This window comes from Falco biarmicus, chromosome 15 (genome assembly GCF_023638135.1).
Source record: "Falco biarmicus isolate bFalBia1 chromosome 15, bFalBia1.pri, whole genome shotgun sequence".
In the NCBI taxonomy this organism is placed as follows: Eukaryota; Metazoa; Chordata; class Aves; order Falconiformes; family Falconidae; genus Falco; species Falco biarmicus.
The window spans coordinates 15232954-15258827 of NC_079302.1; the positions used below are offsets into that span (position 1 = coordinate 15232954).

At 40.7% G+C, this 25874-nt stretch overlaps 1 protein-coding gene across 1 annotated transcript; it reads right to left on the reverse strand.

Annotated features, from left to right (window-relative positions):
• Positions 1-375: 375 nt before the first annotated feature.
• Positions 376-25862, reverse strand: VPS35 (VPS35 retromer complex component). Its single transcript, XM_056360722.1, has 17 exons — positions 25789-25862; positions 18985-19083; positions 17411-17507; positions 16476-16599; positions 14843-15025; positions 14304-14517; positions 13436-13519; positions 12867-12976; positions 9765-9861; positions 9533-9681; positions 8808-9015; positions 8124-8279; positions 5147-5269; positions 4027-4206; positions 2604-2843; positions 2326-2469; positions 376-1288 (listed from the first exon to the last, which is right to left on the reverse strand). The coding sequence occupies exons 1-17, from the start codon at positions 25789-25791 to the stop codon at positions 1109-1111; spliced, it is 2391 nt and encodes a 796-aa protein (XP_056216697.1). The 5' UTR covers positions 25792-25862; the 3' UTR covers positions 376-1108.
• Between the last annotated feature and the right edge of the window lie 12 nt (positions 25863-25874).

Below are 25874 nucleotides of genomic sequence, written 5' to 3' on the forward strand. Positions count from 1 at the left end.
TTCAGCAACTGGCATTAACCTACATGTAGACTAGACCAGTCTCCATAGGAGTTGCCATTGGCAATTGCTCTGCCACTCAGTTTCTTAAAGTCTTGTCATTTAACAGTTACTCATGTCCCTAGCACAGACCTAGAATCCAGTAGGATTCTCCACCACACTCCCAAGATGTATCATAAAAGCATTCTGAAACAAACACACAGTCTCAGCATCATTTGGAAAAACACTGGTTTTGAATGATGAATTTCTACATTAGAACTGCTAACAGCCTCCTCCCTGCTTGCCCAACTCTGCCTTGATTTTTCTGTCCCAACAATCAGAAGGTTCCACATTAGCATTGGGTTCACAATGGGCTCTGAAGAGACATGAAACAACAGATGTTAATAGCAACTTTATTGTTTCACTGGTGCAAAATCATGATACTGAATAAACTTGTGTAATGCATTTTCCCCTAAATTTACAGTAATGAAGGTTATACATATCTATATAGATTGCAATTTCTCTATTTTTATACTATTTGGAACAAAATTATCTTGATAAATATGCCCTGTGCACAGTACTGGCCCTCACTGAATGTCACAGAGCCTTAATATGCAAAATATAACTTCTGTTTTTGAACATGGTACTTTAAAACTCTCCAAACATGCATTAATATATTCTAGTTTTTAGGGAAAAATATTACACTTAGTCTTAACTTGCATTAAAAGAAAAGCACAAGCAGAATCTGACGTACAATATTCCCAAAAATCTGATGCTCTGTAAGGATCAGACACAGTTTCAGATGACAGTCACTGCCAGTTTAGAATTCTAGTGCTACAGAAGCAACAGTGAACAGACAGAAGAGAAATCAGAACCAGAAGAGCCCTACCATGTCACATGGATTTCAAAGAAAGTTTCAGCCATGCTAACTGATGAAACCTGTAGTTGCTGGTCCAACCTTTCAAATTTGTTAGAGTACTCAACACAAGTGTTTGAAGTGCCAGACTGAACACATAAATGTTAACTTAACTTGACATTTCTGAAAGGCACAACCTAAGAATCTATCTTAAAAAAAAAAAAACCCAAACGTACGGTATGTAAATGAAAAGAAATAAGTACAGTGTGTATCTTCCTAAAGAACAAGACCTTCATAAATTGGCCCCTCAGATTCTGGTGATTCCCTCCTCAGACGCAAGTGCTCCAGTGTGTTGTGAAAGTGTTTGTTAATTTGTTCTGTTTCTTCAGTAGACTCAAGGTTTGGGAGATCTTCTCTGATCTTCTGTATAAGTTGATTCAAAACCTGAATTGTCACCTACAGGAGAACATAAAACGGAAGTCATCAGCAAGACCTGTATGTAAGTGCATTGACGTTAGTTTTAACAGACTTGTCTCTAAACTATTGGTATTTGGACAGTTCTTAGAAATTGCGAAGTCAGTCAGGATGGTAGTATGAGATTTAAAGTTACTCTTAGTGACCATGTCATTACATAGGAAAGAACTGCTGCTTGTGGTGTTAAGTCCAGCACTACACAGAACACAGCCCAGAATGCAATGCAGACCACCACTGCATTGGTGGTGTTCAGAGACTATTTTTACATTTGCAAAGTGCTTTGAAATTCTAAGTTTTATTTTCATCTCCATCAGATACAGCATCTCCTATACTAGGGCACTACTATAGCATAAAGCCAGTTCAGTTGCTGGAAAGTCAGCAAATCCCTAAAATATCTTCAGACATTCTCTCAGGACTACACTGTATTCGTTAACATCTGCTCTTGATTAAATGATGACATCAGATGGGATGCTGATCTCCACTTGGCCAAGCAGCTTTTCTAAACTCTCTAAGTTTTCTAGTTACCCGCTAACAGAAAATTATGAGGAACTCTCAAATTGCAGAGGCAGAATTTCAGCTGGTCCATGAGATGCCAGATTTATTTCTTGAAGTTAAAGCTTACACTAACTATTTGTGGCGCACTCAACAGTGACGTTAGACAGCTATAAGAATGTTCTTTTCCTTTTGTACATATTAATTTAGGTACCTCTCAAGTTAGATGAGGAAGTAGTAAAATTCTAAGCCCTAGTAAGTTTTGATGTTATAAATAATTCAGGTAACCAAGTCTCAATATTTAAGTTCATAAATAAACTGCAAACATTTAGTGGTTTCCCCCATGTAAGAAGAATGATGTTTTATCCACAGTTTTACTACCGTATGAAGAATTGACTACTCTATTACTAGAACTTGTGCCTCTCAGACACCACAGAGCAAGTTGAAGAGACATGATTTGGGGTGTAAGAACAGCTTAAAGAAATGCTCTTTTAAAAAGACACAATAGAGAATGCACTTCTGCTCACCGCCTCGTTTTCCTTTTCATAAAAATAGATATATCTATTCAGAATTTCTATGAAAAGTTGGACTTGCAGAGAAGGGTCCATGCACTGATTTGCTATCTTCAGAGCCTTCTTTAGGCACTCCATCACTCTTTTTCCTCCATGAAGCTAGAAGGAAAAAACCAAAAGTTACACATTAAAACACATTCCAACTGAATCTGCATCACTAAGTGATATACCTACTTTAGGAGTAAGGCAGAAGAAAGGCAGGACGTGTTACACTGCTGCCACTTTATTCTTACCTCCTCTCCATTCTTGTCAGTATTTCTGCCAGACCAAAACAGATGGGCGCAAGTGCTCACAGCCCGGCATTGGTCTGGCTTCTTAAGGAGCTTAGAGGCTGCTAATGCACACTGAGTCCTTAACGGCTCGTGGTTCTCTTCACTGAAGCACTTCATCCTCTCGAACGTCCCAATTATCAAGGTGATTGCAGCCAGCTGTGCTTTTGAATCACTGATTTCATCTTCATATAGAGAGAAGGCCTAGTCAAGGGAGAAAGCATGGCTATCACTGCTTTAGAACACATCAGAAAAAAACCCTACAAATCACACTTGCTAGTGACATGGCAGGAAAGTGTCCAGTTTTACATTTGTTAAAAGCTTCAGGCAGGAAAAACTATCTTTTACTGGGAGCGCCGAAATCAAGTTAAGTCCACATACTGGAAATAAGTCTTGCAAGAAATACTTCTTACTTAAGTGGTCACAGTAAAGACATGTGATCCTACATATAATCTGAAGACTTAGTTTTTCTTCATTTCACACATCTGTTCAAATACAGAACTTTAGTAGTAGAAATAGTCCCTGAAGAGGATTTAGCTCTTTAAAACACACAGAACAGTAGAGCAGAAGTTGAGCGGTAGGTCAGTGACACAGGGTAGGTACCAAGAGCACACAGATGCAGAGCCTTGAGAGAACACAAGACAAAATCTTGAACTGTCTCTCTAATAGAAGGTTTGTAACTGTCATGGTGCTCTCACATTCAGAATTGCGCTACAATGGCAGCTGATACAAGACAGTGAGGAAGGGCTAAGGTTATCAGTGACTCAGTTTAAGAACATGCATTAATAGCAGTATTAGAAGAAATATTAGGACAAAACTTACAACGTGGGTAACATTAAATACACTGGTTCTTTTATCTGAGGAGGAAAATGGGAAGGCTTTTGCAAAAAGTAAGGCTTAAGACCAAGTAACAGGTTTACGTGGATTTTCAGAATAGTTTATGATAGATTTCAACACAACAATTTTAATTAGCAAAGCCCAGCACGGCAGTAGTGAACACTGCAAGTTTTAAAGAACTTCCAAAGAGTTCTTGCAGTCAGGGTAACACCAGCTACATAACAGGAGCTGGGAGACAGTCTCAGAAGCAGTGAAGAAGCATTTTATGTTGAGAAAGCTACACTCCTCCAGTGAGCCAACTATGCGAGTAGGAGGCAGCATTGCAACATACCACATGTTGTCAGACTGAGTACTCAAATCAGTAGCAATGGGGCTGAATTCCACAGCAGCCTGGGAAGCAAGAATGAAGATGAGGAGTTTCTACCTAGTAGCATTAGCTGTCAATTATTTCAGATGTTTTAATCACACTGGACGGTTCAGTGTTCAGGAAACCTACCCAAGCCAAACTCAAGATAGCACAGGACAATGACTGTAATAGTTGGACACTCACCTGGGACATGAATTCGTAGGCCACAGTTTCATGGTTCTCAAAGCCAATCTCTCCTGCAGCCAGCGCTCCTTGTAGGAAGAGACGGAGAGGCAGCTCTGCCAGTTCTGCTTTGATCAAAGCACTGATGGTCTGATGAGCAAACGAGAAGATCTTCTGGCACTTCTTTTCCCATTTGTCATCCTAGAGAAGTGAAACAAGTCAAAGCTTGAACAAGATCACTGCTATAAGGAAAAGGGAATCTAAACTGTAATAGGATCTGTTAAGTGCTGCAGTCTGTTGTCTCCTGCACGCCACTCCAGGCACTTATTTACTGAACTAGTAGTGAGGTACTGTGTTGACCTCAGTGGGTCTCCACAAAGTATTTCTTCAATTTACCAAAAGTCAGTCCCATTTTTCCATCCAGCTCATAGAAACCTTCTTTGGAAGTCTACACTGAATTGCAGTTACTACAGCTATGCTTAGAACATAACTGAGCAAAAGCCTAATTAGCTAAGTGGAGAAAAATTCTGTTCAGTCTGGAGCATTAATCAGAAGTGGAAGAGAAATTTAAAACGTTCGTTTTGAGGAGTATTTTAGCAAACAGCATTTTAACTTATTTCCCCACAACATGAGAAAATACACATTTAATCTAACTATATCAATCAGAAAGCACTGAAGGGCCAAGGAGGATCAGCGATTGTTTAGTGTGCGCTTTTGCAACTACTGTGTAAGTTAACCTACAAAGCAGCACTTGCTTTTAGAAACAGTATAGCTACAAATTGAGAAATTGATGAATTTTAATATCCAGATTTAAATCAGTTTCATGCCCTCACTTCCATCTTCATAGTTCTCTAGTCTCCATGTAAAAACACAGTCACCTTCATGAATAAACACAACTAACCAGTTTCTGCCTCACCATTCCTTAAGTGCTGAAGTAATTTAATGTCAATAGATAAAGATATTCCTTAAATTAGAAAACATTCACACCTCAAGTAAAAATTGCCTCGAGCAAAAAAAACCCCAAACCACCACCTAGCATTCTTTATCAAGTTTTAGCACACTGTAGCCAGACAAATGCGCTTTCAAGCAAGTCAAAAAGAAGCAAGTATACTATACAAGAGTTACCTAGAGGTCAACTTACCACTTTGGAGTTCTCTTTGTAGCGAAAAGCAAGCTGGTATGCAGCAAAAACCAATGGTGGCAGTGTAAAACGAATACGTTGGTTCCCACCTGCACCAAAGTGTTTCCGGGCTGTGTTTAGGATCTAAAATAGAAGCACTGTAAGCTTAGATAATTCTTGCAAGAGGTGTGTTATTTGCACCTATAACTTAAATCTGTGCTCTATGGAACAGGAGCATCAGACGAATTACAGCATTCTGAAGAGACTACAAACAAGTTGCTTTAGTTGAATTAAATTTGTGCAGTCCCTCTGTAGCTTTTTATATGGTGTCTGCCCCAACCTCTCCTACAGCTGCTTAATAAGTGCTAGGCAACACTCATACTGTATTAACTGCAGATGCATTCTGGATTGAGCAGCGAGATGGAAGTTGCCTGAGCTTGCATTTGATAATGATACTGGATACATTCTGTCCTCAGCTCTAACAGAAGTTACAAAATAGGACTATTTCTTTCTTACAGTAGCCTGTAAGAAATTAAAAAAAAGAAACCAAGTTTTATGAAACCGAACTCGTAAATCAATAAGGTTTCTCATGCTCTGCAAGAAGGACTGTAGTGCCACATTCTGGTAGCTACACCTGTAACTTTTGCCCTTTCCCCCCAGTTTTAGTTTTGCATCATGCTCATCAATGACAGCTTTTTATTGCCTTTCTCAGTTTTGAGCACAAGCTGCACACACAACATTAATCTGATACCTTTTCTGCCTATCACCCTTGCTCTTAAACCTGTGAAGAGGGACTAGAGTTCTGCTTGTTTATACTGTTAGCTTCTCCCCTTCCCCTTATTCTGGGATTACTTTTGTCTATTGATATTACTCATATATTCTCCTAACCAGAATTGGCGGGAATAGCAAGAACTCCAGGTATCAGAAAATAAATTAATCGATCTGTTCCAAGCAACCACATTGTATTTGTGGTTTATAATAACCTGACTGCCTTTCAAAGGGGACAAAACTCGGACATGCTGTATTTTACACTAAAACTTCTGAAACCAAATGTCAGAAGGTTTCTACTAGAGCTCAGAGTTAATAAGTGGGGTTTTTTTGTTTTGCGTTAAGTGTCAAAACAAAGATGGCTAGGTACCACAGGTATTACCTTGCTTGCTGGTCACAGCAGTCTCATTACTGCTTTGAAACAAGAACTAGAAATGAAGCTCAGTGTCCAACCCCATACACATTTTTAGATTACATGTAGAATTCACGTAAAGTAACCTGAATAAATAGAAATCTGTCATCACACATTATACACTGTATTAGCCACTTCCACTTGTAATGTGATAAGGTGTTTGAATTTGCTTTTCAGATCTCTTCCATACAGAATGCATAATTTAAAGTGAGATACTGTGAAAGAACTGTGAAAATCCCATCGTCTCACTTTTTTTCCTACAAGTAATGTAGGAAAATTTGATACAAGCATTTGTGATGCTGATCAAGAATGCCATTAGGTATTTTTACTAAAAGGTGTTAAGCAGCCTAACAGAATTCTATCCGCAAGGTAATTTGACAAATCCCATGACAGCATTTAAAGGTGGTCAACCTGATTAAAGCTAAGCATTGGTAGACGAGAAAGACAACAGCCAGATGTTCAGAAGCTTTGCAAAAATAGCTATGCAAAGTCCTTTGGGGTAAAAACCAAACCAAAGAAAATATCAACTACCTTAGGGCAAGCATCCCTTTGAGAGAAGCTTTGCTCTCCACTAGGAAAAAATAAATCTTGGCTTCTCCTATATGAATATGGTACTTGCTAGCTATAATCAACCCACATAGCTCTTACAATGAATGAGGACCTGGTTGACCTTCCTGCCGTACTCCAGCAGTATTCAGAAATAACGCAGTCAGTGAAGGGCAGGTCCCAAAACACAACCATCTCCAACCCGCATACAGGTGTTAAAGCTATGCTTCTCCCCATTACGGAAGTTGCAGCAAAGCTCTACAGTTCAAGCAAGAAATTTTTATACAGTATTTTAAACCCAGGCTAAAAGAACGACAGCAATGTTATGTATAGCTTCGACTGGGTTATGTTGGTCTCACTGTTTACACAGTAAGATCTTGTTGCAACTTTTAAAACAGTCAGCCAATTGTATTTCAGGCACACTTAACTGTAAACTCACAGGAGTCCCTACTCAGGCCTAAGCTCCGACTACAGCTAACTAGCTGCTGCCATCTGTAACAGCATCCAACTTCAGCACATCTGCCAGCTTCTCCAATGGATTTTGCATAGACAGAATACCCCTGTCCCTCTGCCCCAACACATACTTCTCAATATAGGAAGCCCATTTAAATTTGAAATAAACCAAAGCCAGAAATAGCAGATTAACAGAGCGCTACATAAAGCTTTGATGGATCAACTCAAATTATTCCATTTTTATGAAGTATTTTTATTAAATTTTTATTTAATTTATTATTACGCTATTACGTCATGTGTAAATTTCAAGGCCATATCAAATCTGCTATTGAGGACAGACCAAGCAGAGAGGAAAAACATTTGTAACCACTAAGCAGCAGTATATTACATTCTATATAAAGACCATATAATTCCACTAATTAAAATGCCTGAGGACAAACCCATTAGCTGTTTTTTCTAAGCTTTTTTCTGTATTTTGACACCAAGAGAATGCAAATAGCATAGCGCTCTAAGTTTTGCTTGCTGTTTTTTAGATAGATGGTTATGTGTCAGAGTTAATTAAGAATTAACACAATCTATTATAGTTGCATCCAAACTGCCACCTCACCAGACAAAAAAGTCCACAAAAGCTTTTAAGTCCTCACCCGCTTTTCTTCCAAATAAACTACATTTCAAACTACTTTTAAAAGTGTCACACACAATGTTTTCTACCCAGTTTGTAGTGCCTTAGCAGTGATGCTCCCAGCTACACTGAAGTCTTGTACAGTAAACAAAACAAAAACGCACAGTTCAGAGAGTACAAGCATTCAGAAGCCATACCAGATACTGTTGGTCAGGGTCATCAGAACGCAAGAGATGAATAAATCTTCCCACAAGACTCTGCTCATCAGCAAAGTCCTCAGGGTCAGGATCTTCAGCAGGCTGATCCGGTTGATCCTGGATCAGCGTAGATACCAAATTCATGATAGCATCAACCTGTTAAAGGCAATATAAGCTCTGTTTAAAACTTGAGTAGCCTATAAGCATAAGTTGACAGCTACTGGGAACATCTTTACAGCCATTCATAGTGCTGACAAAGCACTAGGGAAGTCTATTAGCTAGTGATGCTTTTAGGACGTATTAGCCTTACTTGCTGAAGAAGGGTCCTCTTAGCAGAGGTAGAACAGCAGAGCAGTACAGAGAAATTCAAATTCTGAAAGTACTATTCCAGCCTTCTACAGGTAACAGGCCTAGCTTTAAGGGGATTCAGGTTCTTTGTTCAAACCTAAAAGAATAAGTCTCTAGGATGAGGTTAGGCAAGATGTGCAAAGACAAGGTATTTAAGAATGCAGATGGAAGAATTATCAAGGGGGATGGGATAAAGCCTCTGCTATTAAGATGGAGAGATGGGGGCATGCAGGTTAGGAAACAAAGCATGCCCTGCATGAAGTCACTTAGTATGTGTTTTCAAATCTTCAAACAGTAGTTTAAATACCTAGAATTTCAAGTTAACTTATGTCATACCTGTTCTTGGGACACAATTTCTGTGTTATAATCCAGTACATTGCTAAGCACGTAACAACTCATGCTCTTCCTGGACTCATAATCAAAGTATTCAAAGAGTGGGTGAAAATGTTTTAGTTTCAGGACTGTCAGGATATTGTTGTAAGTATCAACGGGGATTTTCAAAAGTCTAGTCAGCTCCTTTGAAACAGCACTGCTTGTTGCAATACTAAAAGAAAATATACGCAAAAACCACAATTAATTAATAGTTCACACATGTAGATAAGATTTAAAGCCTGCCTCAATACCAGTTCTGATGTAATACCACAACATCTAAGCAACTTGCTGCTAGGGAGAAAGAAAATAAAGCATCAAAACAAGTCATATCTTGCTCTTCAGGACGTACAGTGAAAAAATGCATGTTTTAAGTTGCTGATAGCAGAAGCAGAGACTGCGGCTGCAAATTCAGCAAAAGAACTCTAAAGTGCTGTAAGAGATTAATAGATAATGACTACACACAGCTTGGCATATACATTGTGTAGCTGTACAGCCGCACAGTAGGATTTATGCACAGGTGAGCAAGTCCTGGTTAGTCAGTAGTTTATCACAATCCTCTGTAGCTTGGCCCAAAAGCAGTAATCTTACAGATCCAAAGCACATATCTCTGCTATCTTGCCAAATGTGAATACCTAAGTCAAGATTTTAGAGTGTGAATTGCCACACTACAGAGAATGCAAGAGACTTACTGTTCCAGATTAAGTTTATTGAATATTTCCACAGTCGTCTCCAACACCTTATCAACATAGTCAACACGGTCCGGGTAGCATTTCATAGCCAAGTTAATGAGAGAAACTTGCAAAGATACCACATCCTCTGAGGGCATGTCCTGGCGAGACTGCAATTTGAGACAGCACTAAGTTGATAAAGCACATAACTTCGGAAAAAACACAAAACCGCATGCAAGAATACGCAGCATACCTGTATAACAGTAGCAACCTGCTGTGAAAAGATGTCAAACAGTTTGATATCTGCGGGGATACCAGGTCCATCTTCACGATGTGCAAATAAAGCTAACCTAGTAACAGATAAAGGGAAGCAGCTTCGTCAGCACATTTTTTCACCTCCTCAGATACAGGCCAGAAAGAGATACTGTCAGAAGAAGCAAGTCCTTTAGGTCTATTTGCAAGCTCTATTACAAGCAAAAAGGAAATTAACAGAAGTCAGAAGCCTTAAAAGCAACTGAGTCTGGCAAACATCAGTCCTGGAAAAGAGTACTGACAGAGATGGCAAGATGAAGAAAGAGCAAGAAAGGACATTTCATAATCCATGTTCTTCAGCTAGCAGCAAGTGTTCTGTTCTTTCCAGCAGAGGAGGAGACAGAGTAGGCTGAAGGAAAAGCAAGTATCACGGAAAGGATGCAGGATATTACTGAAGTCTGATATCCAGCAGCATTCTCTGCAAGACAGTCTCCAGAGAAAAAACAGAAGAAATACACTGACTTAACTATGTTTTGTCTCCAAAGACAGACCAACAGGTTTGGGACTTGAACTGTTTGCAAATAGCGAAACATAAAGTAAATTTGAAGTGGACAAGAAAACTTTTTTTGGAAAAAAACAAAGCAAGAGACTGCTATCCAGCAAGCAGCCAAAAGACGTTGTAGAGCTATCTCTATCGGTAACAGGAGAAAGTCATGCCAACCACCACTTCCGCAGGAATCAGATACAAGATGAGAAGATTGCTATAAGAAGGCCAGCGATCCCCTTATAAAGCTCAGCATTGCTATCTTCGCTTTCTAATCATTAAAGGATTATTCTATTTTGAATTATAGAAAGGCCAACAAAAATATTTAGAAAGAGGTATCCAACTAAAATTTTTTAAGTTACTTCTTACAGGTCTCTAAACTTTGATTCTAAATGAACTTTGGGTCTGAAACAAAAAGACAGGTAGGAAAAGGCTGAGGTGCCAAAAACCTTCACCGCCAGGAAAAACAGACACTGAACTACTCTTACACTTCATGAGGGTGGTACCAGACTTTCTAAAGTAAGGAACAATCACTGCCTTTTCTCAAAGGGACAAGGCAGCTCTTCTTGGCAAAAGCTCAGAGGGTAAGGCCAGCATGCTACAAAGTATGATCAAGTTGCAGGCAGATGGCAGCATAATTAAAAGCTGTGAATGCTTTAGTAAGGCAAGAAGAGATCCCAAAGCAGCAAGGCTATTTGCAGAAAGATTCCTTTAACAGGAAACCCCCATGGGAATAGGGACTAAAGCTTCACAAGCTTCCTCAGTAGTCACTGATGTTCAGTTTCAATTATCCCATGCCAGCTGAAATAAAGATGAGAAATGCCAACAGGCACTACCTGTATGGGGCAGATTCACATCTTACCTTCACAATCCTGAAAGGCGTAACAATTGTTCCTAACAACCCCCATCCAAACACAAGAGCAACACCTTCCCTACATGCAGGGATCCCATGAACAGATCCGCTCATATCCTCCAACACTTGCAGCAACGTTACAGCCAAAAGCACAAGTTGCCATACTACAAAGATAATCATCACACCACCACCATTCTACCCTTGTCCGACAGCTCAATGAGAAGGCTCTGGAAGACACCGTTAGTGGCCCAACAAAACACAGCAGCAGTAAGACTAGGAGGACGGCAGGTTCACTGCTCGTCAGTTGCTTGCTGTTGTTTGTAACAGTAAGAATAGCAAGCTTACTGTGGAGGCACTACCAAAGCTGTTTAAGCCATCTCAGTAGACATGACAGCAAAAACTACCTGAGGAAAGCCTTCTTGCAAGAATTGCATTGCTACACACTAACATAAGAACCTAGCAAAAGATCCTGCGATCTTTGCTGAAAGGAGTCTCAAGATAGACAGTTTAAGAAATTAGATTATTAAAGCAATGTTTCTTGCGATTTGGGGGTTTTGTGGCTTTTGTGCATTTTTTTAAAGCAAATAAAATTATGAACAAAACAGCCACCACACAGTGGAGGAAACCAATGAATTCCTGGGAACTTCTCTGGATGAAGGCAGAGCTGCTTCCCTGCCAAATGCACAAATTACTGCAATAATACAATAAGACCAAAGTCCTGAACGAACAGATCTGACACAACCTTGAAAAAAATCTAAGTATTTGTTAAGTAAAAAATTCAAGACCTTAAGTTACACCAATCGTGCCTGACATACATGCTCCACCTCCAGGCATTACAGAAGATAAAGAAACCAAGTCACAAGTCTACTCACTGCCAAATGCCAGTGGGACTAAAGATCCCTACGGTAACTGAAGCACAGACATTGGTATACAGACCAGATATACAGCAGTACGTATGTTTGTGTGCAAATGCAAGGACAAGGCTTTTTCAAGGTTCCAGAAAAACATGGAAGTGTACTTTCTTTCTGCAGTAACAAAGTACAAGTCCTCATTGATAATCTGCGTTGTTTCCTTTCAGGATACAAATCAAAAATTCAGTTTGATCTTAAAAGATTTCTTCCAACCTATGTGAGTTATGTTTTCTCTCCCATATCTGACTTCAATGCAAGCAGTCCCTCCACAGGAAAAACACACTTTGGGGAGAACAGCAAGGAAGGTAACAGTAAACTAAGAAGGTAGTTCCATTTCCTACTCGCTCTTTCCTGAACAGGCTTATGTTATATTCTCTGATCAAAACTGCAAGGTACAGCACCCTTGATAAATGATTTAGTCATTAGGATCTTCAAGCTTTCAAGAGGTAACTGAGTAATAAGGCTTTTGGTCAAAGCAGAACACTGCTGCCACTTTATTTCAGAAACACAAAATTCATCAATCCTAAAGAGGTTGTTTCCTGGCTTAATCTGTTGAAAAGTTTTAATCAGTCCTTAAAGCAAGTCTCACTGGAAGTTGCAGAAGCAGGGTCCAGAGAGCAGAAGCTATGGAAATAATGTTCTCCACAGCCTTAGTTAAGCTGATAAAGATGCAGAAACAGTGAAGGTAAGTGATATCAAAAATGGAAAGCTTTCAAATGGTAGAAGAATTATCATCTGCTTGTGCACAACACAAAACTTAATTTTGAGCCAATTTCCACCCCCTTGGTCACTCACCTGTCAATTAAAGCAATAATTATATTTTTCACATTCACATTTTGGTGCAGCTCAGCACAGGCTCTGAGAAATGGGTTCAGGGTTTGGAGGTGAAATTCATCTGGGAAAACCTGAAGTTTTAGATCAATAGTCATCAAGTTATAAACTGAATTTGCCCATTGTTACACAGCAGTAAAATGCAACAAAGTAATTCTAAAGCAGACAGCCACATAGTAAACAGGGTCTGGCCTACAAATGCTTTAGGGTTCCCCAAGCTGACCCTGACTGGGTAAATGCACGAAGCAAGAGATGCAAGACAAATGAGTAACTTGAGGGCCCAGCTACCTATTACAATTCATACTGCAAGCACCGCTGCTCAGATGCTTACAAACTTCTGCCACAGAAGGAACACAACATGGATTAATCTCCACTCTGCCCATCCAGTAAAAAAATATGGGACAAGCCACTATGTCAGAGTCCCAGGAAGCTTTCCAGTTCATAAGGAAGAGCTGAAAGTAGCATGAATGTGATAAAAATTATAGGAGTAAGTACCCGTGTCCCATCACTGCAACTGAATTTAAGCAGCTCACCTGTATGATGCACTCCATGAGATACTCCTGAGCTAAAGCATCTCTGCAGTTTACAACTTGCTCCAATATTCCAGGCAGAACGATCTAGATTAGGAAAAAAAAAAAAAAAAGTCTTGCAGTGATTTTACAATTACTAAGTTTATATTCACACATATGCATTTAATCCAAGCAGAGCAATATTTCTAACATATTGCAGCTTATTCTTTACATAAAGGCTTTCTGATAAAAAGCCCCAATTTTCAGCAGTTCCATCCTTCAGAAAAAAAAAAAAATCTACTGGTCTCCAGCATCTGACCTTTTTGTACACTATATGACCTCCAAGTTTGGGTTTAGTAAATCAGTGCTACTACCTTTGCTGGCACATAACACTATTGAGTGTCTCAGCAGTACCACTCAAGTTGTTTCCAGCAGCTATATGGTAGAACTTACAAGGGAACAGACTTCTAAGTAATATATTTACTTGACTATCATTTCATACAATAACAGTTCTCTTGAATGCTTTGGGAAGCATAGCTTCATTTAACTTTTAAAGTCTATCATGTGTACGTATATGCTGTATGCATACATATTCCTTGAACCAGCTAATTATTTTATAAGTAAAACAGGATTCAGGAAAGGAGTTTTAAGATTTCTTGTCAAATTACAAACAAGCTTATAGGAAAAATGCATGAGTCACATCCTTAGCCTCACAACACATTATACAGTTTCATTAGCATTCAGAACTTATCCTCAGGTGAAGAGTTCAAGAAGCACCTGGATTACTGAACTTTTAGCATAGCTGTTAATGCTTCAAGCTGCTGATCTGGAGTCCAAACCGGTTTCATTCGAAAAAGTAACAGAAGTCAGAAAGGATGGCCAGACATCCCACCTGCTTGTATCGCTCCACATTAACACCTTCCAACTGACTGAGGCGAACCAGGTTTGTTCCTACTAGGATTCTCAGTTCCTGCCTTTCTCGCTCTCTTTTCTCTCTGTCCCGACTATGGCCCTGGTGTTGCATTCGCACCCAAAGCTTGTTCATCTCAGCAAAGTTCAGCAGCACAAAATCCATTGAATCACTGATGTCCCCAGTAGTCTCTTCACTGCAATTGAGAACAGGTTAGAAACAGGAAAAGCTTGTTAGAGGTATTCATTCTTCCATCCATTGGTGAATATCCAATTTTTAAGAAGGTGGGAGGGTCAGGAAGCATGTGGTAGGATATCTAGGTTCATAAGAAAGGTGCATATCCTCACTTGTGAGAAACCTTAGTCTGGAAAGGAACTCTTAATGGACAAAATATCTGTCAAGTTCATAGTGCTCTAAAGTATCTACTTTTCTCAAGCCTGAAGTCATACAGAAAATTTTCATTAGGTCCATACAGAAAAAAACCCAGTAATTTTTGTAAAGTTACAGCCCATCTTTCTTACTCTGCTTGCTCGCCTTCATCTGGTAAGATATTCCTCGTACACTGCAGGAGATAGTTTCTAAGAAAGAGGCCTCTAAGAGGATGCTGTACACCACGACACATCTCCACCAGGTCTTTCAAAATATCTTTCCTGGACTGTGGAAATGACTTGACATAGACAACACCTACTGTTATCAGGAGATACCTGCAAAAGGCACAGAATCAAACAATAAATTGTAAAGTAACAATATCACACTTAATAGGGAACAGTTCCTTTCTTCCATCCTGGCAGTATTACCAAAGCATTCTAGGTCTGGATAATTCTGGATATTTAGTCAGTTTTCAACTCCTATTCTCCTCTGCAACAGAGCACAGCATGTCTGAACAGCCACTTGACCTCATTACAATGCTTTATACATTGAACGTGTAAACGCTTAGCATGCATGGAGTCCTGAATGCTCTCAGAGCAGCATCAATACTTCCAGCACTCCAATAAGCTGGAAAACAGCTCTGGCACATATAGATAAGTAACCTGCTATGATGAAGCAGTTAAGCCTCTTACACACTGTAGTCTAGCAGGATAGGCGTTACGCTCTTTGGAGATCCCCGAGTATGTACTCATTCCTTCAGCATCTCTATATTAAGCAACAGGTAGAAGGAATACGCAAGATGCAAAGGACTGGCGCTCCAGTATATGCAGACTCCCCTTCAGCTTAAGAGAAAAAAACCATAATGCTCAGAACCTTCACATACTTGGTTTAGAGGCTTCAACCCTCTCTGCACATTTCTCTGCCTCACATGCGGATGTGTGCAGAACCTCCATGAAAGCACCAGAAGCATCCACCAGGCAAAAATAGGGGCTACACCAAGCAGGCAGGAAGACAACTCAAGTGGTCACGCAAAGGGGGAAGATATTGTGGTAGTCATTACCCAGACTCCAGAAACTGCATGAGGATGCAGCCTGGTGTCTCCAAAGCCTCTTCCTGGCACAAAAGTCAGGAATTAAAAAGTATCAAGGAAAATCTGAGTCTGAAGTCTGAATATCTAGGAGATCTACTCCAGCCCAATGGTCACATATCTAAAGATAAGTCTTCCCATATCATCTCTAGCACACTAACACATAGCCAAAACAACATATTCAGAAACACAAAGCTTTTAAGAATTACAGACATTTTCAGCTTCCTTCTCACACTTCTTACTCTCCAAAGAGACAGACAGTTATGAAGTACCTACTGTGATGATCCAAGACTCAGATCCTTAGACACAAGTTCATTAACAGAAAATAGAAAAAGTTAATAAATGTGTAGTCAGTATCACTGATCAGAATGTGGTACTTGTTAATTTTCCACTGACCAGCTCTTAAATTTATTCCAAGATGAAAGTGCTTCCATCTTGGTCACGTGCAAAATCAATACGCTGGCAGGGAGAACTGACCTTCTGCAGCTGCACCCCTGGCCTAAACCTCAGAAGTCCTGTAGCAATTCACTCTTAAGACACACAGAAATACTACTCACCATTGCAAACTGATTTCTTGCTGTGAAGCAAGAATGCAGAGTCAATCGTTACCTGAACCCAGAGCCTGACCACTATTCACCAGTTTAAAAAAAACCACCACAACAAACCAAAAACATATACACTAACATATACACACTTACAGTCTTGGAATAATATTTCCAGCATACTGTACTAGCTCATAAAGGTCTGCCACTTTCCTTCCTTTGGCAAATTCATCTGTCAGGTAGACTTCCAAGTAGTGTAGTTCATCAGAAATTGCCATGTCTTTTCCTCATAGTTAAGGATTTTAAGTTTGAAAGTCTGCAACAGATTTACTTAGTAATGTGCTCATTCACATCATGGAGGAAAGATGCTGTACCAAATACAATCATGCCCAAGCAGGCAGTACTTCTGAAACAACAATCACTATCGGGATACATGTGCAAAATTAACCCCAAGACTACAATTGTCATTTTTAGCATATTAGAGGGGAAAAAAAAAACCTAAATCAAAATAGATAGCAAATTAATGTGATTGAACAGAGTATCTAAAGCAAAGGCATACTGTGTTCACAGAAAAATATCATCCACACATGCAGAAAGTAGTATTTGAATATATTCATACTATTCCCATGTCTGACAAAAAGGCTCTCCTTCAGATACCACCTTATGCACAAGTAAATACATCAAGGCACTAACTTATGGTCAGAAGCTAAGATCATTATCATCTTATACCAATAATTATCTTATTTGTTTATACCAGCAAAATATGAGTTGGTTTTACAGATGTTTGGGGTACCATACTGCAAGCAGAGTTGTTTTACATAGCTGGTATTTTCATAGAACTAGACTCCTGAAACCTCCTAAAGGAAGATATGAAAGACATTAAAGACCTGCTTTGCACTAAAGGGGAAAGACAAACTTCCACAGCGAGCAAAGAAATGTGTGCTCTCTACAATATATCCAGGTAACTGAATACTAAGGAAAAAAATGCTAATAAATATCTGAGGCCAACGAGATGCCATTGTACCAAAAGCAGATGAACACTTCATTCCAAATTCAGCATTTCAACTATTCATTTCCTCTTCAAAGGATACAGAGCTCATAATAGCTCTTTGGAGATAACATAGAAGTCCTCAGCTCACCAAGCATGTTGGAAGCATGTTTCAGAGCATCCATGAGCTTGTTTTTGTCCTTTAGAGGAAGAAAGAAAGAGTAGTCAGTCAGAAATAGTACTAGGCAGCTGCAGTATTTTAGAAAGCTACACTTTCAGCTTTTTAAAAAAGCACACAGGGACTAACATCAGGAAAGCAATAATTCTAATTAAGTCAAGTTATTTAGTATCTAGCTTGTACTTACCCATCCTTATTAAGTGGAACATTATACCTGAGTGTGGTAAGGAGACTTACCCGAAGACAGAACTACAGTAATAAATTATAATACTAATGGTAGAAAAAACTAAAAGGAAATTTTGCTTATGCATAAATTCCCACCCAACACTCAGATTCTATCCAGCAAGCAAAAGAGAACAGACTCCCTCTGTCAATATAGTATGTTGTTTTGTTCATATCTCATGAAGAAACCTCTAGTAGACAGCGAATCTGCACTGCCAGCAGACCACTGTTAGAATTCGATTCCTCTTCCCCTACTTCTCACCCAAGAATACCTTATTGAAAGCCATGGTTTGTTAAGCTGCATATAACCTACACTTCTGATGCATATAATCACCTGGCATCACAAGATACAAGACAAACTTCTAATCTACCACCTATACATACTTGTTCAACCCATTATAAGCAGCAGCATTAAGTTTTGGGGGGAGAACAGAAGGGATTGCTAGTGTGATCCACTTAGTATATTGACACTCAGTCACAGATAGCAGTGAAAAGCTCAGCTGCAGCTACTTCAAAGATTTCAAAAGCACTCCACAGAGTAGAAACTGGAAAAGGTGTTACCTTTCTTGCTACCGTAATTTGATGGCAAAGTTAGCTTGGCCAACCACATGAAAATATATGGGAACATTTAAGTTTTCATTGCAACTTTCAGCAGCTTCTCCAAATAAACAGAGGCTTCTCAAACTCAAGAAAGCTAGGTGTGGTGACAAAGCCTGCCTGTATCAACTACAATTTCAAGATAAAGATCTCAGCACAACCCTAGCCAGTGGTGTTTCCCAGTCACAAAAGAATTCATGCATCAGTCTACAGTTAATCACTCCAAAATTTATCTTATGTAGCAGGTAACTTTACATTATTAGTCTCATGGTCTGTGGTTCATGCCAAGAAAAGCCTATACAGAAAAAATACCAGTATGGTGAACACAAACAAGAATAGCTTCTCATCATATAGTTCCATATAAAATGAATTTGAACAATAACCTTCTGATACCATAGCAGGTTATTCCCAGTTTAGGTTACTTAAGTGCAAGCACAAATCATAAAGATGCATCTTTATAATTTATCTTGTCAAATACTGGAGCAAAACTAAGAAAACACATTCAAAGAATACTCAAGGCTCAACCCTCTCCGAGTAGCTGCCTCATTTATTTGCAAAGCCTCTGGCAGAAGGATGCAGAAAGGGTTAATTTTCCTCACAGCACTAGAGATTAGTATTGATTTACTATTTTACTCCTAGCAGACAAGGAGCTTCATTGCATTTTCAAGTCACATTCTTACCAGGCATCTCTTCATCTGGAAAGACTGCACCTTCACAGCCTGAATGGCTTCATCCAGGAGTTTTTCCTGTTCATCCTGAGGAGATTGCTGTGTTGTTGGCTGGAAGAAAAAAAAAACACAACAAACAACAAAAACAGAACAATTGTTTTTATGAAGCTGGTTATAACTTTATTCACACTGGGTTACTGTAGTTTAGAACATCAGTGCAAGCGACACCGCAGTGTGACCACACACTGAGTTGTCAGAAATAGCTGTGTATGTAAGGGAGAAAGCTCCCAGTACTCTGCAAAAACCTGAGGGCAGGGAGGAGATAAGTTATGCGCAGCCTGTGAGCACCATTGCTTCTTGGAGTGCAAAGCCATGGGGACACAACAAGGTCAACTTCTCCCTTCTAACATTTAGAGGCCAAGAATCCACTGCAAGTATCTGGCAAGAAAAAGCTTCAAGAGAATGCAAAGAAATCACGACAATGAGTGGAAGCATTGTTACTTCTTTCCACAGAGCTTCAAAGCAATGCCCAGACCACACATGCACTGCAACTGTACAGGTGCTTTCCTGTACTCACAAGTTCTCAATTAACTGCTATATGAGCCACACAACTCTTAAGAACAAGTTTCAGATAAGCAAAGGATAAAGTACAGTTCGTGCTTTCCAGAAGGGGGAACTGACTGGCAGAAGGCAATAGAAAACTGCAGAGAAGCAACAACTCTTCAAGCCCCCTACTTGTCCCAGTGACCTTCTAAACTTCTCCTGGAAGAGGCACATTCCAGGCCTTCAACATCTTTTACCTTTGCAAGGATCATATTGCATTTTCTTGTAATAATAATAAAATCCATTGCTTACTACCTTAGATTTCCCCTCAAACAAGCTATAATAGTCCTCTTCCTACTCCAGCTGCTCCCTGCCCTCTACACCAGATCAACGGGATTAATTTCTATGAGCATCTTTAGGATAACCTAATTTACTTGTTTACCAATTAGTCCAAATTTACTTGGATCAGAACCCCAAACGTACTCCCAACCTGCAGCCAGCCTTCCTCCTAACATGTTACAAGGAAACACCACCACCCACCAATAGTTTAGGTCCCAGTCTTCAGCATCAACTTAGAGCTTCCCAGCCTCTCCCAATCCTGCAGTTTGTTTTCAGATGGCTTCTGAAATAATCGACAGGGATGAAAGCACTGATATTGCATCCCAGTTACATCTTCTCCAGTCTTAACAAATACCATGTACTCGGTAATTGGTACAGCAGGTTCTCTGAGCCTGCAGCCTCAGTAAATTCTTTTAACTATTTATACCTGTTCCCCTCATCTGCTGTGTTCAGAAGGTTCCTGGTCTCCTCTTTTTAACTAAATCTGTTACAAGCTAGCAGGCCATGAATTACATCCGTCTAGTGTTCTTGAAAACAGTATCTTCAGTACCAACTTCTCCCACACACCCCATGCTTCGGGTCTCCACAAGTATCTTTTGAGGACCGAGATTAAAATTTGTGATCTTTTCATCCACATTGAGATGTTTTAGTTTAACAGCAACTTAATGGTTCTGGAGTATTGCAGCCTTAGCACACCCATGTTCTTCCATATTTAACTGGGTTCTTGTTCTGCAATTGGAATCCCCCTAGTAAGAGTCACAGACAGTATCTCCCCACTACCCTTTTCCACATACAGAGAACAGACAATGACCTGATAACACCCACACACGCAGTGAAACTCTGCTCTTAAAGGTTTTCAATTACCCAGCTAGAAAAAACTAAGGCTGATCTGATCTAACACTGGTGATAATCCTGATACAAGCATGACTATGAGATAAAGGTTCCTTCCAACCAACACTTCAGTAACTTGGTGCCTTCAAACCATGCACAACTAATAAATAACTGGACCTCTTAGAAAGTGCTCTCTATAATTAATCTCATAAAGTGCAGGTCTTCCAAAAAGCAATTTAAGCAAAAGGTGAAAGTAGAATCTATGGCTAGAAAATCCTACTTTCCAGGCAATTCAATAACTCTACGCTCTTAGAAAACCTCCAACTGTGAAGCTAGTATGTTCTGCCAGCAAAACTTCACTGTAATTGCTAAGCTTTATTTACTCCATTACAGATCAGACTTTCTAGAAAATGAAAATGACAGTGCTGGGACTAGTATGCAACAATCAATATCAAAACATCATGTAACAGACTTGCTGAATTATGTTTATGCCAGAACATTTGTCACACACTGCAGTTCCCTGAACCCACAGTAGTGCTTTAGAGAAGATACAACACTACTCAACTGAATGCCATATGCTCCAACCACACCAAATCTCTCTATATTAAAGCACAGCTAGAAACAGTGCAGTAATGTTAACATCAACCACAACTTCCTAAGCCCCCTTCTCCTAATGGGCATTAACTTACACAGCTACGAGTCCTGCTCTTCCACCCCTAGTTGTTCACGGGACATGTAGTGCTGAGAAAGCTACTTAGGCTGTAAAGCATCAAATAAACTAGAAGACTAGCTCAGTTGATTAATAAATGGTTGATAGCTTATCATTTACCTAGTTCACCCTACAACCAGATAAAACACTGCACGCAGGGCTACAAAAACAAGGCCTTTTGACAGCGACACCAAATTAAAGCGCCGATTGAAACATTTGCTAGAGCCCCAAGAAATAGTTGGCAAGAGTGCATGTGCATCGGCTCCCTTACTTTTGGCGTGAAAAACACCAGTTAAAGCATAATAGCTTCTATGCTTTACATGATACCAATGGTTATCTCATCAGAAATACCTAATTGAAGCTATCTGCTTTCTCATGCAACTGTAGCCCCTGCCTTTCAGCAACAGTTGGGGAAATAATGGAGTTTCAGAGCCTTGCTCTGCCAGACCTAGCCTTCCCATTTGTGATGAGCCAGAGTCAGCTTTGCATCAGATCCCATCTGCATCAACGTAAGATATTGGTAGTATTTCCATTTCTGCTCTACATTGAGTAGCAAGGTCCCACACTGCATTCAACACTGGGACTGTATTAAGTACATAACTGAATTCATAGACAGAAGCATTTCCATGTTACCACAAGAGATTAATTTTTTTCCTTCCGTATTTCTTAAAGATTAAAAGAGAAATTAGATTCATATATGTTTGTATTTGAAGACTGAGAAGGTGATTGATCTAAATAAGGATGTCTTTACTACAAGGGTATGTACTTCACATCTAAAGAAAAGACAATCTCAGCATTTCAGTCACACAGCTGATAACCTACTGCTGAGTGTCAGAAGCACGCAATGGTGGCAGCTTGAGGTGATGTTTGTAGCAGCTTTACTTCAATACGAAGAGGAAACACCTTAACAGCAGTACCACTGAAAAAGTTCCAACTCTTTCTTACTTTTCAGCTTTCACAGTTTGAATATTTACCAGCTTACCATTTTCTTTCTACTTCAGAAAGCACGCTACTTTCAGCTACAGAACTATAGAGGTTTCTACATATAACCTGGTTATTATCAAGTGATGCATAAGATCACATCAAGATACACATAACCTGATACATATACCTGCATGAGGAAGCTGTGGGGAAAAGCAGCTGAAGTAGAGACACCAAACAGCAAAAGCCCACCACTGACAGCCAGCAGGGCACATACCAAACCAGAAACTAGTTTTTCTGTCAGATAACAACATTGACTAAAGCTGTTTATGCTCTGTATCTTCCACTTCAAATTAGGAACCTAACTGCACAAGGTGGTATTTTCAAGTGCTATTTTACCAAAAAATGCAACTGCACTGTGAAGTCCTATGCCAATCTACAAACAAGAACCCTGAACGTAAGCTTTTGAAACGGAAGATGCTTTGACATTGGAGAAGAGCAGCAATACTCCATAATCAAGGCACAGAATGTTGCTGCTTTGTCAACAACATGTACAATAAGGTATAAAATCTTGCATGAACACTACATAAGCAATTTACAGCAATTTTGAAGCCATTAAGACCCCCATTAAATACACAGCAATTGGTTAAAAAAAAAAAAAGGAGAGTCAACATGAACACAAGCTTTCTGCTTTACTCATTCCCTAACCTTTTTTCCTCCGAAGCCACAAGGAAGCAAGTGACTAGAGAAGGGATAGAGAACAGTCTTTGAGCTGCAGTTTCTGTACAAGAGACCATACCCTTTTTCTAGCTTTGAAGAAAGGCCTATCTTAAATTACCACATGCAAGTTATGGAAGTCACAAGACACAGCAGCTGAATTCAGCACAGGATGAGGAGAGCTGGCTTTTGGTGTAAGGTGAGGGGTTTTATGTGGTTTTTTTGTTTGTTTCAAGTTTTGTTTCTTTTTTCTAACTAAAGGTTAGTGAACTGTAAGTTGCCTGGGAAAACAAGAAATTTTTTAAACCCCAAACTAGCTTAGAAGAACTCTACTGCCTGGCTGATCAAAGTGGGTAATACAAGTTATGCTGCAGATAACAATTAGAAAACTGTATTATCACAGCAGCAAACATTCTGGACCGTGCCTATCCTCAGAATGCCAACTATTCCTGAACATGCAAAGTGAACATTACACCTACTGTGTATGATTTACTTACTTTCTAACACTCAGCTCCATGGAAAGACTTCATAAGATTCATACTTAGTTTTGCACTTGACACTTAACTGCACCCTGGAGACAGTTATTATTTTGGGTCCATGTGTTGACTAGTTAAGATGCTCATGCCACTTAAAAAAAAAAAAAATCAGGTAACTTGCAGTACTCAAAAGAAAGAATTATGTAGTATTGAAATACAGCAGAACTCTAGGCAAGTTTGTGCAGCCTACCAAATAGCCTGTATTCTGGCAACACAGGTATCTTAAGCTGGACACCGAGTATAAATAACACAAAATAAAAGGTTTTGCTTCCATTCTGAAGTGCATTTTCATCTAATCTCCAAATGATTAAGTACTTGAATTCTTCAGATAGCTGATGTGCTTACAGCCTGTTTCCACACATGAGTTTTCCTCCTGTGTACACATACTTGTGTATAGTACCACAACGAATGAGATTTACCCGAGGAGGTTTTTCTGCCTCCTCCTGGTTGGATTTTATAAGAACGGCCTGCCAAGCAGTGACCACCAAGATATTTAAAATGAATGTTACCCACGACAGAAGATGGGTTAGCTACAGAAGTGGACCAGGACAACCACCAGCTTACAGATGAAGCCTGGATGCACACAATGCGTTGCTGTAGAAATCACTGAACTGCTTGGAATTAACAAAAAATGCATAAGCGTTTAACTCTATATAGGAATTACTACTCTGAAATACTGACGGCAACTCCAGAACTTCTATTACATCTCACAGTACAGGATCTCAAAGATGAGCCAGAAAGAAAAAAACATTTTTCACATGTTTACATTGGTATTTACTGCCACAAGCAGCCAAAAGACGTTAGTAAGAATCAAGGGGCCAGACTTCTTATTCAGGGGATGATCAAGACCAGCCAGAGCCCTCTCAAAATAAATCCTGTTAAAGATACTAAGTCATTCAGCTTCACAGCTTAAACCAAGCTCAGCCAAAGGAAATGGCAGTGGAACCTAATTTGGTAGAGTGGATTACCCCCACGTTTAACACCTATACATTTATTTTTTCTGAATCACCTGGTTATCAGCTATTCTTTAAAGGAGGACACGAAACCAGACAAGTCTCAGGCCAGTTCCCTGGGAAGCAACAGGCAGAGGAAAGTTGTGTCATTCTCCAGCTGAAGACTACCACGAAGTATTTACATGGGGACACAGACTGCTATTGATGTAGATTCAGCTTCTCTCATCACCCAATCAAATGTTTTCTTGTCTTCTTTCAAGTAACTTCACAGGTTCAGCCCTCTCACACACCTCCAGAGGTTATAGCATCAAACTGGTACCAAGAGACATACAGCTTTAAAAAGACAGTCTGTCCCAAAAGCCTAAGAACTGTGCAGTCCCCGCTTTATAAAGCACTCAGGCTTTGCCTCACTGCCTAGATAGTTAGTAGTTCCTACTCCACACTTAGGCTGCTTATAATTTTATTGAATAGCACACAAGACGCGCTAAACAGACTTTCCAATTTTACTAGGAAACTTGAGCATCCCCTTATTTTTATTGAAAACGCAAAAGCTTTTCTGAAGAAGAGCTATTTCCACGCCGCAATTTCAGGTTTGCCTCTCTAGCAAACACCAACATTTGCTCCCAAACAGCTCCCTGGGGCTGGGCCCACCAACACAACCCCACCTCGCCTGCAGGTAGGGGAGGCCCGCGAGGGAAGCCTGGCACAGCAGCCCCGGGGGGTCAGGAACGACCGAACGGCGGGCTGCAACGCGGGCAACACCACCACACACGCACGGCGCCAGAAGCGCCAGAAACCAGATCTGTGACAGGGGCAGCGACACAACGCGCCTCCACTGCGGCGGCCGGTGCTGCAGCTGCCCCCCAACAGAGACACCCGCCTCGGCCCAACCCGGCACAGCGGCGACTCGCAGCGCCCGGCCGCCGCGGCGCTGACCGCAGCACGAACCGTTACCGCGGGCACAACGGGCCCGGCCCTCACCTCAGCCCCGCCCGGGCCGAGCGGCGGCCCCCAGGCCCGGCTCCGGCCCCCCCGCGCGGCCAGGCCCGTCCCCGCCCGAGCGCAGTCGCTGACGGAGCTTGGAGCGGCAGCCCCCAGGCCCAGCGAGGCCGGGCCTGCCCCTGGGCCACCGGCGGCCGCGGGCCGGACCCCTCCCACCCGCACACAGGGCAGCAGCGACGCCGGCTCCCAGGGGCCGCAGCGCCCGCCAGCCTCCCGCCGCGGCCCGGCCCCCGAGCCCCGGCCCCCCGCCGCCCCGGCCCCTCACCATGATCGCGCCGCCGCCACAAGCCGCCCCCGCCAGCAACGCCCCGCAGCGCCGCGCACCGTCATGTGACTGCACCGCCCGCGCCG